Consider the following 17,561-nt stretch of genomic DNA (forward strand, 5'->3'; position numbering starts at 1 on the left):
TTCTCCTTGCATATGGACAGCAGGAGTCAGTATGAGCAGCGTGTTAGCTTTTCAGCCATAGCAGGCTTCCCCCAAGTCCAAGCAGCAATAGACTGCACACGTGCAGCCATCGGGGAAACTCCCCACGAGCTGGCATCATACTTCAACCGAAGGGGGTTTCATTCCCTTAATGTGCAGCTGATAAGTGACCATGCCATGTACATGATGCAGACATGTGCGTGCTTTCCGGGGAGGTGCCATAATGCCTCTGTACTGAGGCAGTTGTCGATTCAAGCACCGTTCGACCAGGAGCACCCAGTGTGTAGATGGCTTTTGAAGGGTACGGGATACCCTCCTGCCACCTGGCTGATTTCATCCTTCTTTACCTGCGGAATAAAGATATAATCAGAGCCATAGCTGCGCAAGAGCCAATATAGAGTGTATGATTGGCATATTGAAACAAGGTTTCAGATAGCTGGACAGGTATGGGGGATCCCTCCAATTCAGCCCCCATAGAATGTCGTTAATGGTGGTGACATGTTGCGTCCTATATAATTTCACCTTGCACGGTGGCTAGCCACTTATGATGGAGGATCAGTCAGACCTGTCAGCATCCGGTGAAGAGGAGCTTGGTGATGAAGGTCAACCCGCAGAACAACAGCGACTGGCAGCAAGAGCGTTTCATGACCGACTCATCACCCAAGTTGACTTCCTCCCAACCCTCCATCCTTCCTGTGCCTTTCCCCCTCCAGCCTTTAACTCTGCTGAACCTTCTCCTCCCCTGCACCCTGTTCCACCTCCCCCTCTCTGGTCTCCAGTGTCACAGTTCTCCCTTGATCCTGTTCCAATTATCCCCTACTTTCTAAGCACACTTGACCTGAAGACTGCACATGATCTTGACTCCCTGTGTGCAATGCCATGGGAGGTTGACTAGTACTTTCATACATTTACTATTCTCTAGATTCACCACATGCATCAGAAGTCACAGTTCTCATGTTACTTACAGTTCCAGTTTATTGAAGATGACCTGTTCTTAATCTGCCGATGGAGGTCAGATGATGGTGACATTATTGTGACTGCATTTGTTCATTTGCTAACAGGCTGGACAGATTCAAGGAAAAACGTAGGAGGACTCCAAACAAAAGTGATGGCGGCTTTGATTTTGAAGTTCACATTATGTTTGATGATGCATTCAGGAATGTTACAGATAAAGAAGCACGCACCAAGAAGAGGGTTCTTAATGAATACGCTGTCACTTATCAGAGCAGTAGATGAAACTTACAGGTATGGCGCTATTAATTATCCTTGAAATTCACGCTTTCAGATGTGTTCAACAAATGCTTGATCGATTACTGTAGAAATGAACAAATTCTTCCCTTGAGTTACTTTGGTTGCACAAGAGTCAAGTTACCCTCAGGAACTAAACTTTTCCCTGTGGGAAAGTTGTCAAAATAAATAAATGCAGGTAAATGAGCTGATTAAATGCTGGTAGTGAGTGCAGGGGAAGTGCAGCCTGCAGACCTTAGTAGCTCACTTCCTGTGCCCTTCCCTTCCTCTCGCTTCCCTCGTCTTCCTCACTTCCATTACATCCCTTACCCCTGTGTTCCAACACTGTCTTTCTCTTCCTACTAGCTCTTCATTTCCATTGCTTCCCCATCCCCTCTGGCCTGTCCACTTTGAACTACCCTCCCCTGTGTTCTCCCTTACCCCTCACTGCACTGTTGTCTCCAGGCTGCCGTAAATAGATCAAGGTGAGAATTGTCGGTTTCCTGATAAAAAACCGTGGTCAGACGTCAAACAAGAGCAAGAGCAGTACAGGACTGGCTGAGGGCATGTGAGAGATGGAGGGCAAATGAAAGCGGGGGCGGGGGGTGGGGAGTTGGTGAGCGATTGGTCCGAGACTGAAGCGTAGGTGGCCCCAGTGGGGTAGCAGCAAAAGGTGCAAATGGAGAGAGGTGTGCAGGTGGCATTCGGCCCAAGATCGAGGGGAGAGCCATGTGAGGACAGGCAGGCCAAGGTGGGAGGAAGCAACCAGGAAGAGAAGTATTATGGGAGCATAAGCAGGTGAGTAAATTTAAACATAAATTAAATTAAAACAAATTGAAATAAAACTTACCCGGCAGCGGCAGGAAATATAACATAATTTAAAACTTAAAATTCACTTGAAGGGAACAAAGGTTAAAAATGAACAAAAATGACTTGCAGTGCCACTTTGAGAAAGAGACCCGCGAGACAGAACTTGCAAGGGCAGTTACACCACCTAGTGTTGAGAGGGCTGAAAGGTAAGTATACACAGTAATATCCATTACCGTCACCCATGGTGATACTGTAGGTGTGACAGCCAGATAAATTATCCAATTGGATTGACTTTCGTTTGCAGGGATAGATTAAGGCCTGGTCCAAAAGTGATTTACGGGAAATGTTATGAGTGATCTCTTGGTGTGAGTTCTTTAAACGTTTGCAGCAAGCTCCAGCCAGCATTATTTTAATGTGCTCACGCCAAAAGATTGGGCATCAGAACAATTTCTTGACTACACCACATAACCATTCATAATTAATGGCTTTACTTAAATTAATTAGATCAGACCCCAGCCCAATAATTGACTAAAATTATGTTGTTACTCTGTTAGCATCAAAGATTTATCGACATGTTGTCCTGGATTTTCCTCTTAGGTTGGAGTTTCGATGGGCCAGTTCTCCTGCCCACCCTTCCCGGTCCACCCCAAACCAAAGCCATTTTCATGGGTCGGAGCTCATTAGACATTAGTGGGATTCCCGCCATCAACAGCCTGTTGCCAGGAAACTCCGGCAGTTCCACACAGGGACGCTGCTGTAGCACCTAAAGATCTGACAAGGGGACTTAAAGGGGCAGAAGCGCATCAAAGATCAGAATGAGGCCTCTTACTGAAAGCCTCGGCTGACACCAAGGCCTTCAGTGGTTAAGTATCCGGGGCTGTCTGGAGCAAAAGCAAATTGCTCCCTCCATTTCGGTAGGAACATAGGAACAGGAGTAGGCCGTTCAGTCCCTCGAACCTGCCTGCCATTCAATGAGATCACGGCTGATCTGTGATCTAACTCCATATACCTGCCTCTGCCCCATATCCCTTAATACCTTTGGTTAACAAAAAGCTATCAATCTCAGATTTAAAATTAACAATTGATCTAGCATCAACTGTTGTTTGCGGAAGAGAGTTCCAAACATTTACCACCCTTTGTGTGTGGAAGTGTTTCCTAATTTCACTGCTGAAAGGTCTGGTTCTAATTTTTAGACTATGCCCCCTAGTCCTAGAATCCCCAACCAGTGGACATAGTCTTTCTCTTTCTACCCTATCTGTTCCCCTTAATATCATGAAAACTTCGATCAGAACACCCTTCTAAGTTTGTGTAATCTCTCCTCGTACCTTAACCCTTGAAGTCCGGTACAGTAATTACCACCATTTCCCAGGGCCTGCCACCACCTCTCCATGGCAGCCCCGAGAAAGGACGGTAAGTGCAGTGGACAGCAGGAAAATCTGCCAGGAACGAACCCTCTGCCCTTGCCACAATTTACAAGGGGTAGGCAGGGAAGGGAAGGACAGCAGCATTCCCAGCAGAGACAAGGGCAAAGAAAACCCAGTTGGATGGGGAGGCAACGGGTGGTAGGCCTCACCGCCCGAATTATCGAACATTCTCCACGGTGTCTCATCTGATTTCAAACAGGATCATGGAGGAGAATTGCTCCCCCTTCTTAAATCAATGTCACAATTTCCACAATTACCACTTAACCCGTAGTCTGCCGGTAACGACATTGCAACAAGATGGGTACAAAAATTACTGCGAGACAAGAAATCAGCCGCTTGGTCATTCCCCAACAAAGGTGTTTATTACAGGCAAATATTAAATGAGTAACAAAGTTCTTCTGTGTTATAGGATTTTTCAAGGTCACAGTTCAATGGTTTCTTCTGATGTAAATGAAAAAGGGGCTTCAATAACAAAAGTGATCTCGACTCCTTATGGCGGAAGACTCTCTTACATATTACCTTGTGGAAGTGGCCTACATGTTCACCTGAAAGACAACAGCTTATCCGAAATCGTAAAAGATGGTCACAGGCTAGGTGCAAAACTGTTTTCTGTTAATGTTGCTCAAGAAACATAAATTTACTTTAAGGAAATAAGGAACTTATATATATATAGTGTCTTATACCTTTGCAGGATGTCCCAATGTGCTTCATAACCAATTTACTACTTTTGCAGTGTAGTCAATCTTCTATTGTCGGGAAACATGGCAGCCAGTTTCTGCACAGCAAAGTCCCACAAACAGCAATGAGTTAAATGACCGGATAATTTAATTTAGTGATGTTGGTTGAGGGATAAATGTTGGCCAGGAGATCAGGAAACCTCCTCTGTTCTTCTTCAGTTGGAGCCATAAGATATTTTACATCCATCATCAGTAGGTAGACGGTTTAACGTCCCATCTGAAAGACAGCACCACCCACAGTGCAGCACTCCTTCAGTACTACACTGGAGCGTCAGTCCAGAGGATAGATTATCAAAATGATGAGGTTGCCTAATTTTTAACCTATCGTGTTCTCATTTGTTTCTCTTCCTTTCTCATTTGTTATGAATACTTTTGTGCGACTTAATATTTTCATTTATACCGTGTGTGTATCGGTACAATTTACTCCGCAGTTAATCTGTCTTTTAGATCAAATTAGTTTATCATTCCCCTCCCTTACCAGTGATATCTGGTGTTGCTGTGGCAGTGTAAAACATTTTAAATCTACCTAATGATATTCTTGGTATTAAATAGATTGTGATGAAACATGCCATTCATCAGGCACTCTGTATTCTCTGTGTTTGATTGTGCCTGTGACTGTGACAAGCAGGGGAGTTTAGTTTCAGTTTCATTTCCTTACCTGTATTGTATTGTGTGTAGGGCTCCGCCCATACCTGGCCCCTACTTAAGCAGGCCCCAGCGTGTCTCACAGGCAGTACAGCAGATCTCTGGATGAGGGACACTTCTCCACTGTGTATTACTTTCTGAGTTAATAAAAGCCTTGCTTTGCTCCGTTAACGTTGAGTCTCGGATTCATTGAGGCACATCAATTTTATTAACTCAATTTTCAATGCAATGGATCAACTCTTGAAACCCGAACGTTTGGATTTGGACCCGTATGCTTCGGACGCATCGGCACGATTCGGACACTGGTTTAAGTGTATGGAATTCTTCCTGGACAATTCCGCAGCCATCACAGACGCTACGGACGCTGAAAGTATGAAACTCGGAATCCTGCGGAATTGGGTAAGCCACCGGGTTTACCCCCTCATCCAAGATGCCGACACGTACCCGGCCGCCTGCGACATCCTAAAGGCGCATTACCAGCAGCCTACGAACGAGGTGTACGCTAGGCATCTGCTCGCTACTCACACACAGCGACCTGGGGAATCGCTGGATGAGTTCCTAGTCACCCTGAAAACGCTTGGCAAAGACTGCAAGTGCCAAGATGTAAAAGCCGCAGTGTACACTGACGAGCTTGTTCGTGATGCCTTTATCACAGGCCTCAGCTCCACTTACATCAGGCAGAGACTACTGGAAAAAACGGGATTGGACCTGAAACAGGCTGTGGACACAGCACGATCCCTGGATGTGGCCCAGAGAAACTCGGACGCCTACTCTTCAGCCCGCGCCGCCCACGCTGCCACGTGTGCACCAAGGGCGCCGCCATCTTGGAAGGCATCTTCCCCGCCCGGCAGCCCGACACCGTCGGGGCCCCGCTCTCCCCCCAGAAGCCCTACGACAGCCGCGACGCGTCGGGGCCCCAACTGCTACTTCTGCAGGCAGCTGAAGCACACCAGAAACCTGTGCCCAGCGAAAGGCACCACCTGCTTTAAGTGCGGTAAGAAGGGGCACTTCGGGAAGGTGTGCAGAGGGAACCCCGCTGGAAAACCCGGCACCGCCGCGTGTGCGCCGTGGGAGCGGCCATCTTGGACGCCATCTTGCCCGACCTCGTGGGGTCCGCCATCTTGTGAGCAGACAGCGTGGACGCCATCTTGTCTTGATCAGGGCCCTACAGTGGCATCGGTCACAGTGGACCAGACCAGCCCGCACCCGCTATCCAAATCAATGGTGGACATTGAGGTAAACGGGTGCGGGATTAAATGTTTAATTGACAGTGGAAGCACGGAGAGTTTTATCCACCCTGAACTAGCACAACAACTCTCTCTAACGGTGGTCCCTGCTCGGGGCACCATCTCTATGGCTGATAAAACCCAGACATCGACCATTATGGGTTACTGCGTGGTACAATTGTCCGTTAACGGAACTGTATACGATAATTTTAAATTACTAATCATGAAGAGTCTATGTGCAAGCGTGATCTTGGGCCTGGATTTCCAGTGCCACCACCAAAGCATCACGCTCAATTACAGTGGGTCCCAGCCGCCCCTCACAGTGTGCGGTCTGGCTACCCTGAAGGTAAAGCCGCCTTTGCTATTCGCGAACCTTACTCCCAACTGCCGGCCAATAGCGACCAAAAGCAGGAGGTACAGCTGGGAGGACAGGCGGTTTATCGCGACCGAGGTGGACAGGCTGCTGAGGGAGCGCGTTATTGAACGCAGCAACAGCCCGTGGCGCGCCCAAGTGGTGGTGGTGAGGGGTAGCGAGAAGAAACGGATGGTGATCGACTATAGCCAAACGATCAACATGTACACCCAACTAGACGCCTACCCGCTACCCCGCATATCAGAAATGGTGAACCAAATTGCCCAATACCGGGTGTTCTCCACCATCGACCTCAAGTCAGTGTACCACCAGCTCCCTATCAGACCAGAGGACCGCCCGTACACCGCCTTCGAGGTGAATGGACGCCTCTACCAATTCCTCAGAGTCCCCTTTGGGGTGACGAATGGGGTCTCGGTCTTCCAGAGGGAGATGGACCGCAACTTGCAGGCAACCTTCCCCTACCTCGACAACGTCACCATCTGCGGTCACAACCAGCAGGATCACGACTCGAACCTCGAGAGGTTCCTGAAAACCGCAAAGAAACTCAACCTCACTTACAACGAGGACAAGTGCGTTTTCAACACCATGCGCCTCTGCATACTAGGCAGCGTGGTGGAGAATGGGGAAATCGGACCAGACCCCGACCGACTGCGCCCCCTATGGGAGCTGCCCCTGCCCAACACTCCCAAAGCCCTAAAAAGGTGCCTGGGGTTAGTTTCTTATTATGCCCAATGGGTCCCCAACTACTCCGACAAAGCCCGCCCCCTCTTGAAAGCATCCTCTTTTCCGCTCTCTGCTGAGGCCCACGCCGCCTTCAAAAGTATTAAGCGGGATATTGAGCGGGTCATGCTACAGGCAGTGGATGAGAACACTCCCTTTCAAGTGGAAAGTGATGCGTCTGACTTTGCCTTGGCGGCCACCCTCAACCAGGCGGGGCGGCCCGTAGCTTTCTTCTCGAGGACCCTCCAAGGGCCCGAGATCAGACACTCCTCCGTGGAAAAGGAGGCCCAAGCCATCGTGGAGGCAGTGCGCCACTGGCGCCACTACCTAGCCGGCAAACGCTTCACCCTACTTACCGACCAGCGGTCGGTAGCGTTTATGTTTAATAATAAACAGAAGGGGAAGATTAAAAATGATAAGATTCTCAGGTGGTGGATCGAGCTCTCCACCTTCGAGTATGACATCATTTACCGGCCAGGGGCCCTTAACGAATCCCCCGACGCCCTCTCACGAGGGATGTGTGCCAGCGCCACCGGGGATCGGCTACAGACCCTCCACAACGACCTCTGCCACCCAGGGGTCACACGGCTGTTCCACTTCATAAAGTCCCGCAACTTACCCTACTCGATTGAGGAAGTTCGGTCTCTGACCAGGAACTGCCGCACTTGCGCTGAGTGCAAGCCTCGGTTCTACCGCCCAGATAGAGCCCACTTAATCAAAGCTACACGGCCCTTTGAGCGGCTCAGCTTAGACTTCAAGGGCCCCCTCCCGTCAGTCGACCGCAATGTTTACTTCCTGAACATTGTGGACGAATACTCCCGTTTCCCATTCGCCTTCCCCTGCCCAGACATGACCAGCGCCACGGTCATTAAATACCTCAACAGCCTGTTCTGCCTGTTCGGTATGCCGAGCTACATCCATACGGATAGGCGGGCGTCCTTCATGAGTGAAGAGCTACGCCAGTACATGCTGTCCAGAGGGATCGCCACGAGCCGTACCACCAGCTACAACCCCCAGGGTAACGGCCAGGTGGAGCGAGAGAACGGGACAGTATGGAAAGCAGTCACTCTAGCTCTAAGGACCAAGGGCCTCCCTATCTCCCGCTGGCAGGAAGTCCTCCCAGATGTGCTCCATTCGATACGGTCGCTATTGTGTACTGCCACTAATGCCACGCCTCATGAACGAATGTTTGTCTTTCCCCGGAAATCCACCTCAGGCGTATCCATGCCGTCATGGCTCTCCACCCCAGGTCCGGTATTTGTACGAAGGCATGTGAGGGGCCACAAGACGGACCCTCTCGTGGAGTCAGTGCACCTACTCCACGCCAACCCCCAATACGCGTATGTCCGGCACGCCGACGGAAGGGCGGACATCGTGTCCATAAAAGACGTCGCCCCAGCCGGTAACGGCAACAACCACGACAACAACAGCAACAACGATCACAGCAACTCTTACCCACCCACTATCCTTTCATCACCCCCGGAAGAACATCGACCAACGGTGCCCCCACCAACTACCCCTTCAACAACCCTGGCGGTGCCACCGGCAGAGACCCAGGAGGCCACCGGGGACACCCAGCCGACACCCGCGGCACCACAACAGCTACTTCGGTCACAGAGGACTATCAAACCCCCAAACAGACTAAATCTGTAGAAGGGGTGAATGTGATGAAATATGCCATTCATCAGGCACTCTGTATTCTCTGTGTTTGATTGTGCCTGTGACTGTGACAAGCAGGGGAGTTTAGTTTCAGTTTCATTTCCTTACCTGTATTGTATTGTGTGTAGGGCTCCGCCCATACCTGGCCCCTACTTAAGCAGGCCCCAGCGTGTCTCACAGGCAGTACAGCAGGTCTCTGGATGAGAGACACTTCTCCACTGTGTATTACTTTCTGAGTTAATAAAAGCCTTGCTTTGCTCCGTTAACGTTGAGTCTCGGATTCATTGAGGCACATCATAGATGATTGAGAAACCACCAATCAACGATAAGGCTCCCAGGTTGGTAATGGAATCCCAATTGAATGGGGTTTCCTTAAAATCTGGCAAAAGCAGGATTTTCCTTACTCCTTTATTGCTCAGTGCTCCATTCAAAGATGGCCATGAGACCCCTTTGGAAAGGTTCTTGGTGGCTCACAATGCCCTAATGTAATATTGGGCCAGCAAATCAGTAACCTTCACACCAACATAATATGGTAGTGCTGACCAAACTCAGGTCCTCAAATTCTGCCCAGAAAACTACTTTGTTGCTGCCAACCACTACTACCCTGCCAGTTGAATGAGAGAGAAAGAGAGAGTGAGAGAACAGCAGGCAGATAATAAGAAGAATGAGAAACAAAGCAATGGGTAGATTGGTTGGAGAATTCCCTGCGTCCTGTGGCAATGCTTCAGAAATACATTCACTAGAAAAAGTTGGAAAGTAATATAGGATTTTTTAGTTACTTTTCTTTTATCCAATATGAATACACTGAAGTGTTGTGTGCTTAAAATATATATTGGCCCTGAATGTGTGGTCAGCAACGAAGCGACGGCATTGGCTGCTGGGCCCAAAGTACGCTTCGCACAAGGATCTCGCAATCCCTGTGTCGAGAACTTTGGGTTTTCCGACCTTGAATTCAATTCAACGGAACTTAATGGGAATTCCCTTATTCAAACTTCTGTGACAGCAACAGCCTGCCTGAGCAGCCAATCAAAGGGCAGAATTCTCACAGACAGTGAACAAGAAAATGAGTAAGCCCTTAAAATACTAACTTTTTAAAATAGTTAGAGAGAGCAGAAGAAAGATTGGGGCTCTCACATGGCGAAAAGGCAAGCCTGAAATAAAGATGCACAAATTTTAAAAAAATTAAACATTTTTTTTCAAAAAGTTTCTTAAAAATTTGAATTTTTATTAAAATGGACAAATTTGACACTGCGCAACATTAAAATTCGTTTTTCAGGCCCATAACCTTTGTTTAGCAGTCAATGCACTGTTGAAACCCTAGTTACACCTAATCCCTTTGGGTCTAACTTTTAGTGGGGAATTTAACAGCGTACTCACTGCGGAAGAGCCGAAGTTTACGTCCGTTTCAATGATTTACGAGATTTCACTGATTGCCGGCTCTGTGGCGGGGGTGGGGGTAGCGGGGTGCACAGCGCAGCCAGTTTCACCGCTGTCATTGATGGACTGCAATTTTGGGATTTCTGCATGCTTCCAACTTTTTAAAATAGTTAGAGAGAGCAAATCCCGAAATTGCGGTCAGTTTCAAAGGCAGTATGACGGCGTATTCTGACAGTTCGCCATCATACCGATCATAAATTCAGGGCCATTATGTTATAATTTCTTTCGGGCACATCTGTGAACACCTCACACTGAAAAGTACCATGGAGCAAGCCTTACACAGATCACCAGTTTAAAATGGAATAAGACATTTTCACAGGAGTAACATTAAAAACTGTGAACACTGCAAAGTAAAATCTATAATGAATGAAGCATTACACAGAGGGCCCGTTTTGGTCATTTACTTCTGAAAATGCAAAAGGGTGCATATTTTCTTCAAAATCAAATATCTCCCTTTGTCTGTGATATTTTGTTTTAATTTGAACAGTAAACCCTTATGAAACGCATAAAAAGCAATACTTATTAAAGGGTATCTCAGCAACAACAACAACTTGTATTTATATCGCGCCTTTAACGTGGTAAAACGTCCCAAGGCGCTGCACAGGAATATTATAAGACGAAAACCTCTGTGCGCAATATTAGCACATAATTGCTTAGCGCATCCACATGACATTACTTTTGAATGGAGGCGTTAACCTTTGTTAAAAAGCAAAACAGCAGCAAAGCTGCAAAGTTGCTGTGATTTATTATGTGACTGTATTTTAGGTGTTGGGAGAGGAAAATGTTTAAAACTACATAGGGAAACACAAGAGCACTTTGGTAAAAGTGTCGTCAGGAGTCGAGACCCGGCTATGAAGAGGTCTTGAATTCAGTTGCAGTGATAGACATTATAGACAGATACTCCTGTATATGCTCAAGTAGAAACATTTGTTTGCCTATTTACAACCATGTCCCTATTTTAACTGGCACATTTTCTATTTAGGTGATGTATATGTACTATCTGCTGGGGTGGAAACTATACAGGAAGCACTTTATAGCCAAAGAACTGCATCCGGAAATCAAAGACAAACTTCTTACATATTTAGAGGTGAGAAAAATGTGGTGACCGAGTGATAATTTTACATGAAATCTGAAAAGATGAAGCTCACTCCAATCACCAGACAAGTCAACGCTCTGTGTGAAGGCGAGGAGCTGGAGGACGGTCTGAGACTTGATCGATGGTATGACCCCAGCATATTGATCCAGCCCCAGAACTCCACTATTCAAACCTGACTCTCCACAAGTTAAATTTCCTTTTCATTTGTCCACTAAGGATCTGTCACAACTGCATAGGAAGCATCATGTTCCATGAAATATTATTAAATCCATCTATATTTATCCCCAAGGCTTCAGTGACATTTCTGACTAGATATTTGTCTTCCTAAATTATCTCAATTGAGACTTGTTAATCTTGTATTTGTGTTTTCCAAATCTACACTCGCATTTCAAATTATATAGCTGCTTACATCTACAGTGTCTATGAATCCCAACACTTCAAGGAGTTGAATCATGTCCTCCCTCAATTAACTTATTTCTAAAGATAATAAATGTAATGCTGTGAGCAATTCTTCAAGGTTTGGTCTTTGGTCAGGGCTGAGTTCATCAATCATTATCAGTGACAGTGAAAGTGCTACAATTAGTCTTAGCATCTGCAGGCTAGGGAGGGAAAGAAGCAGGACGAGTTCCTGCACCCGAGATCTATTTAGTTACCCTGGTTGAAAGTGTGCATGATTAATGGGCTAAAGATAGAATTGGGCTCGATGGTGATACAATCCTATTGGAATAGAAAAGATTGAATTTGGATCCATATAGTGCCTTTAAGTGTAGTCACTGTTGTAATGTAGAAAATGCAGCAGCCATTTTGTGTACAGCAAGGTCCCACAAACAGCAATGAGATAAATGCCCAATTAATCTGATTTTGATGGTATCTGCATAAATGTTGTCCAGGATGCTGGGCGAACTCCACTGCTCTTCTTCATGTAGTACCATGAAATTATTTATAAGCACCTGAGAGGGCAGATGGGGCCTTGGTTTAACATTTCATCTGAAAGGTGCCACCTCTGATAGTGCAGTGCTCCCTCAGTACTTCACTGAAGTGTCAGTCTAGATTATGCGCTGAAGTATATGGAGAATATGACTCAGAGCTGTGAGTGTTACCACTGAGCCCAAGCTGACATAGAATATTAAAACTCAAGGCTAGGCTCACATGATGAAAAACAGAGGTTCTGCTGGTGCCTATGGAATTGAACCCCAGTATGAGCACAACCTTCAGAAAAGGGGAGAGAAAAAAAGAGAGGAAATTTGGATTTATTAATGCTGATCCATTTTGTATTTTACAGACAGAGAAAATAAACACCTACATTTTGGCACTGGATGGAGACACTGAATTCCAACCATCCGCTCTAACTCTGCTGATTGACAGACTTAGAAGATACCCTGAAGTAGGAGCTGCGTGTGGTCGAATACACCCAACTGGGCTTGGTAGGTAACAAAATCAGCATGGACTGTGCATTGAACCTAGGATTTTTCTGACCTTTAAGGCTCAATTATTCATTTGCAGAGCCACTTATGAAGCCAAATATTTTTAAATATCTTCATAGCACATGATCCACTAGCTAATTATTAAAAATAAAAGGGTCAAAACCATCGCATTAAGGACTAAGCATTAGGTAAATATTTGTTTTATTTTACAAAGGGGGTCATTTTAAGCTAACCAGCCAGATGGGAAACTCACGGTATCAGGTCTGATTTTACTCTCCATTGACTTCAAGTCAGGCAGGGTGTAAAACGGGTGCAGATCTGATCCCAGCAGTGTCCCATCAGGCAGTTTAGGATAAAATTACCTCCAAAGTGTTTCTTAAGCAGTGCTCATTTAGGACCACTTTCATCTGTACTCCTCCCATATTTTGTATCATTAAAACAATCCCGACCAATGGAAAGCCCAATGAACTAGGTTTACAATATCGATATCAATATAAATTGCTTTAAAAAGAAACTAATTATAGGCTTTATTTTATGTACAATATTTCTTCTGGTGTAAGATTGATACTAAGAATGTCACTTTGAATATACATATGACCGGGGATGCGGATAATTTCAAATAGAAAATCTTTAACATTGTATAAGGATTCTCTTTCAGGCATGATCGTCACTTCCTTTTTTGAGGGCAGCGTTAGTTATATGCATGATCTGCTCCCTGGTAAGAAAAGTAACCTCTGGAATTCTGAGCCGCTATCCCTGCCATTTATGCTCATAGTAGAGCATTTGTAATTGATGAAAAGGGTCCTGAAAACTTCAATGCTCAGCAAGTGTATTGGTCTGATAAAGGATCTGAGTCTGCTAATTTCAAAGTTTGCAAGTGACACATAACTTGGAAATGTAGTTAACAGAGAAGAGGATAGTAGCAGACTTCAGGAGGGCATAGTCTGGTGAAATGGGCAGACAAATGGCAGATAAAATGTAATGCAGAGAAGTGTGAATTGATGCATTTTGGAAGTAAGAATGATGAGAGGCTGTATAAAGTAAATGGTACAATTTTAAAGGAGGTTCAGGAATTGAGGGATCTGGGGGTTCACATACACAAATCTTTGAAGGTGGCAGGATAAGTCAATAAGACTGTTAAAAAAGCATACGGGATCCTTGGCTTTATAAACAGAGGCATAGGGCTGGATTTTCATTGAGGAGGTGGGACTACAACTTTTGGGGTTGTAGTCCCGCCTCCATCGAGTTCTAGCCAACCTACGAGATTTAGACTTGATTGACCTTGTTGAGCCTGCCCAGTGGGCTCAGCAGGCCAATTAAGGGCCACCCAGCAACAGGTGACGTCACAGATTGAAACTTCATCTGTCAAGACCTTTTGACAGATGAAATATTAGCGTTTCACAGCTGTTTGAAGCTGTCAAACACTGACAATCTGTACTCCAGGTTAATTCCTTCCTCTCAGGATGATTTAGAGATCTCCCCAGGACAGAAAGCAGAGGCTGCAGATTTTGACAGATCGCGGCCATTCTGCTTTCTATGCCGGTGAGATGAGGGACTCCCGAGACCTGAAGGAAGGAAGGCTGTAAAGGTAAGTAAAGGTTAATAAAACTTCTTTAAACACTTTACACAGACCAAACACACTTACCTCTGCACTCATGCATCCATCACTCACCTGAACACTGGACATCTCGAACCCTCCAAGCCCTTCATCCCAACGGCCCGCCTCGCTAACTTGGCGTGGTTTGGAGCCGTCGGGAATCCCACATTTCAACAATGAAAATAGGGATTAGGCTAAAAACTGTTGTGTATGTAATATGTGTGCTACTTTAAACCTATGGACAGGACTGCACTACTTGTAGGGCGTAGTGATACGCAGTACCACTCCTGGCCATAGGGGTATAAATAGTACTGTGGGTACTGACCTCCCCTCAGTTCCCGCCTGTGGGCATGAAGTAAAGACCTACGTATAGTCCCTACCTCCAACCAGTAAAGACCTGTTTTTATTGTTACTCATTAGTCTGTGTCTTAATTAACTAAATAATTCACAGACTTAACACTGGCGACGAGTCAGGTTCTTACCCTGCGGCAGTTATTCCACGGCGGTTGAAGAGAGGTTTCAAACCACACCACCCCACTGGAAGCGACAGGCATTAGGACCCTGAAGCCTCCATCAGCTTGTGAACCGGAGTAGAAGACAGGGCTGGGGAAGACAGAGGTACAGGGCGATAGCGATCGGCAGATAAGGGCCGGGCCGCTTTGAAGTGAGGGGCGCAGCCGGGCCATCGATCGCAACCACCGATAAGGGCCGCACTCGGGCTGAAAGGGCAGCGGCTGCAGAAATTGAAGGCGCGAGAGCCGCGGTGAAAAGCGCGGGCCATCGATCGCGATCAGGAGATAAGGGCTTTGGAGTGCGAGGCGCAGCCAGGCCATCGATCGCATCCGCTGATAAGGGCCACACTCGGGCGATCGCGGCGAAGATAAGGGCCGCACTCGGGGGCTGAAGGGAGACGGCGTCGGGGGACGGGTGAAGACCGCCAAGCGCGGGAAAACCGCCATTTTGTGGGCAGAGGACGATGGCAAGAGCGGGAAGCCGCCATCTTTGATAACAAGTAAAGAAAATAAAATCTGAGAAATTGCAAATCTACAATGCCTAAACACGGGAATATTAGCACCTTTGATAGTGACCTCGAAGATTGGGCCATATATGTTGAAAGAGTAAAAAATTATTGTAAGGCCAATAAAATTCGTGACCAAGATAAAGCTCTAACATTATTAAATTTAATGGGTGCGAAGACATACGGGCAATTGAAACACCTGTTATCACCAGATGAACCGGCGGATAAGACGTTCGATGAGATTGTTACTGTCCTGAAAGATCATCTAAACCCCACGCCGCTGATGCTAGCGGAACGATTAAAATTTTACGACAGAAGGCAGCTACAGCATGAAAGCAATGCTGAATATTTGCTGGAATTGCGTAAATTAGCGAAATATTGCCAGTTTGGAACGGGACTGACAGATGCACTACGAGACAAATTTGTGTGTGGTTTATTTAAACAGGATACACAAAAGCGACTGCTCGAGGAGAATGAGCTGACGCTTGAGAAGGCGGTCACTATGGCAGCAGCACACGAAGCCGCAGCGAGAGGCACGGCAGCAATGCAGCTACGGTCACTGGAGCTCAGTGCACACAAATTGGGTGTGAGTTCTGGCAAATGTTATCGTTGTGGAAAGACAACGCATGATCAGAACCAGTGTTGGTTTAAAAACCAAGAATGTAGAACTTGTGGTAGGCTTGGACACATAGCTAGAGTATGCAGGTCAGGGAAGAAGATCAGCAACAAGAAGTCACCGCAAGGAAAATACGCAAAAGTACACAAGGTGGCCGAACAGGAGTCCGATTCAGACGCTAGCAGTAATGAACTGGCTGGCTTAAGCAGTATTGAACTGGCTAGCTTAAGGGTACTCAACGTTGGTAAGGGTGCAGACCTCCAGACAATTTGGGTCACTCTTCAGATAGAAGGAGTCCAAGTAAAACTGGAATTGGACACTGGATCGGCATTGACGGTCATAAATAAGAAAGATTATGGAAGGTTATTCCAACATATTCCCCTACAGGATACGGAGCTCATATTGAAAACATACACGGGGCAAAGAGTGTACCCCATCGGGAAAATTGAGGTCACAGTGGTCCACAAGGGCGAAGAAAGTCAAATAATAGACTTATATGTGATATCTGAAGGAGGTCCTCCACTACTAGGACGGGAGTGGATTAGGAAAATGAATATCGACTGGCATTTCCTACAAACAATAACGAGTGAGAACTCGGTGAACATAATCAACCCAGATTCTGGAACTGATGATGGTAAGACCAACCCGTGTGCAAAAGACAAAGTTTCAGCACAGAATTCCACTGAGATAGAGAATTCTGAGTCTGTCCAGTCTACTGACATGCACATTTCTGAGGGACACCGGGCTCGAACTCAACTCTATTTCAAACTGCAACAGCAATTAGAACAAATGATTCGCCGTTTTGAGCAAGAGATGAATGCGACGAAAGAGTTCTTTGATATAGAGTGGGAACATCTGGAAAGACAACAGAAGCAGCTGCTGGAGCAAATGGAGCAGGAGCACACAAAACGTCTGATGTCAGAGGAGTTAACGGTCAGCCAACTCCTGCATATGCTGAAGGACAGGACTCTGAAATGGGAAAAACTTGAACACGAACTTCAATATTCAAACGAAAGGGGTTCGGAGCTCTCAAAGGTTATTGGAAGAGCTGAGGTGGCAACACAGACTGAGATGACTGCAACAGAGCAGCCCTTGGATGCCAAAAGTACGCTGACTCACGTCAACGTAGAACAACAGACCGCTGAAACAGCTGCTCCGGTAGAGGGATTGAATAGTCCGATCAATCAATCTCCAAAAGAAGTTGAAGTAGTAAAATCTCAAATGAGGTCATTAGTAAACGACTTGCTGAAAGCCCAGAAAAAGCTGGATGAAGAGGTACGCATGAAGAAGTCTCTTCAGGAAAGATGTCTGGACTTGGAACAAAAGCTGGCTAACGCCCAGCTGGGTATGGAGGAAATAGAAGACCCTCTCGCTGGCCCAGATCAGGACGACACCGAATATTACCATGACCTATTGAGTGACACTGAATATTATAGTGACCTGGTCTGCCCAGCTTGTGATGAAAACTCCCAAAGTGCAGAAATCAGGATGAATCACTTAAAGTCTAAGGAACATAGGGAGATGGTGGTGCTAC

The 17,561-nt window shown here is 46.4% G+C and overlaps 1 protein-coding gene across 1 annotated transcript in view; it reads left to right on the forward strand.

The window, feature by feature from the left end:
• Positions 1-2,163: 2,163 nt before the first annotated feature.
• The window catches only part of LOC147121258 (chitin synthase chs-1-like), a 95,116-nt gene continuing 79,718 nt past the window's right edge, over positions 2,164-17,561 (forward strand). Inside the window, 5 exon segments of the mRNA XM_085977741.1 lie at positions 2,164-2,261; positions 3,889-4,031; positions 4,034-4,068; positions 11,259-11,363; positions 12,655-12,796. Of these exon segments, the coding sequence (XP_085833867.1) occupies positions 2,164-2,261; positions 3,889-4,031; positions 4,034-4,068; positions 11,259-11,363; positions 12,655-12,796 (523 nt within the window).

Source organism: Somniosus microcephalus, chromosome 3 (genome assembly GCF_052327205.1).
Source record: "Somniosus microcephalus isolate GS21.2 chromosome 3, FLI_Smic_1.0, whole genome shotgun sequence".
In the NCBI taxonomy this organism is placed as follows: domain Eukaryota; kingdom Metazoa; phylum Chordata; class Chondrichthyes; order Squaliformes; family Somniosidae; genus Somniosus; species Somniosus microcephalus.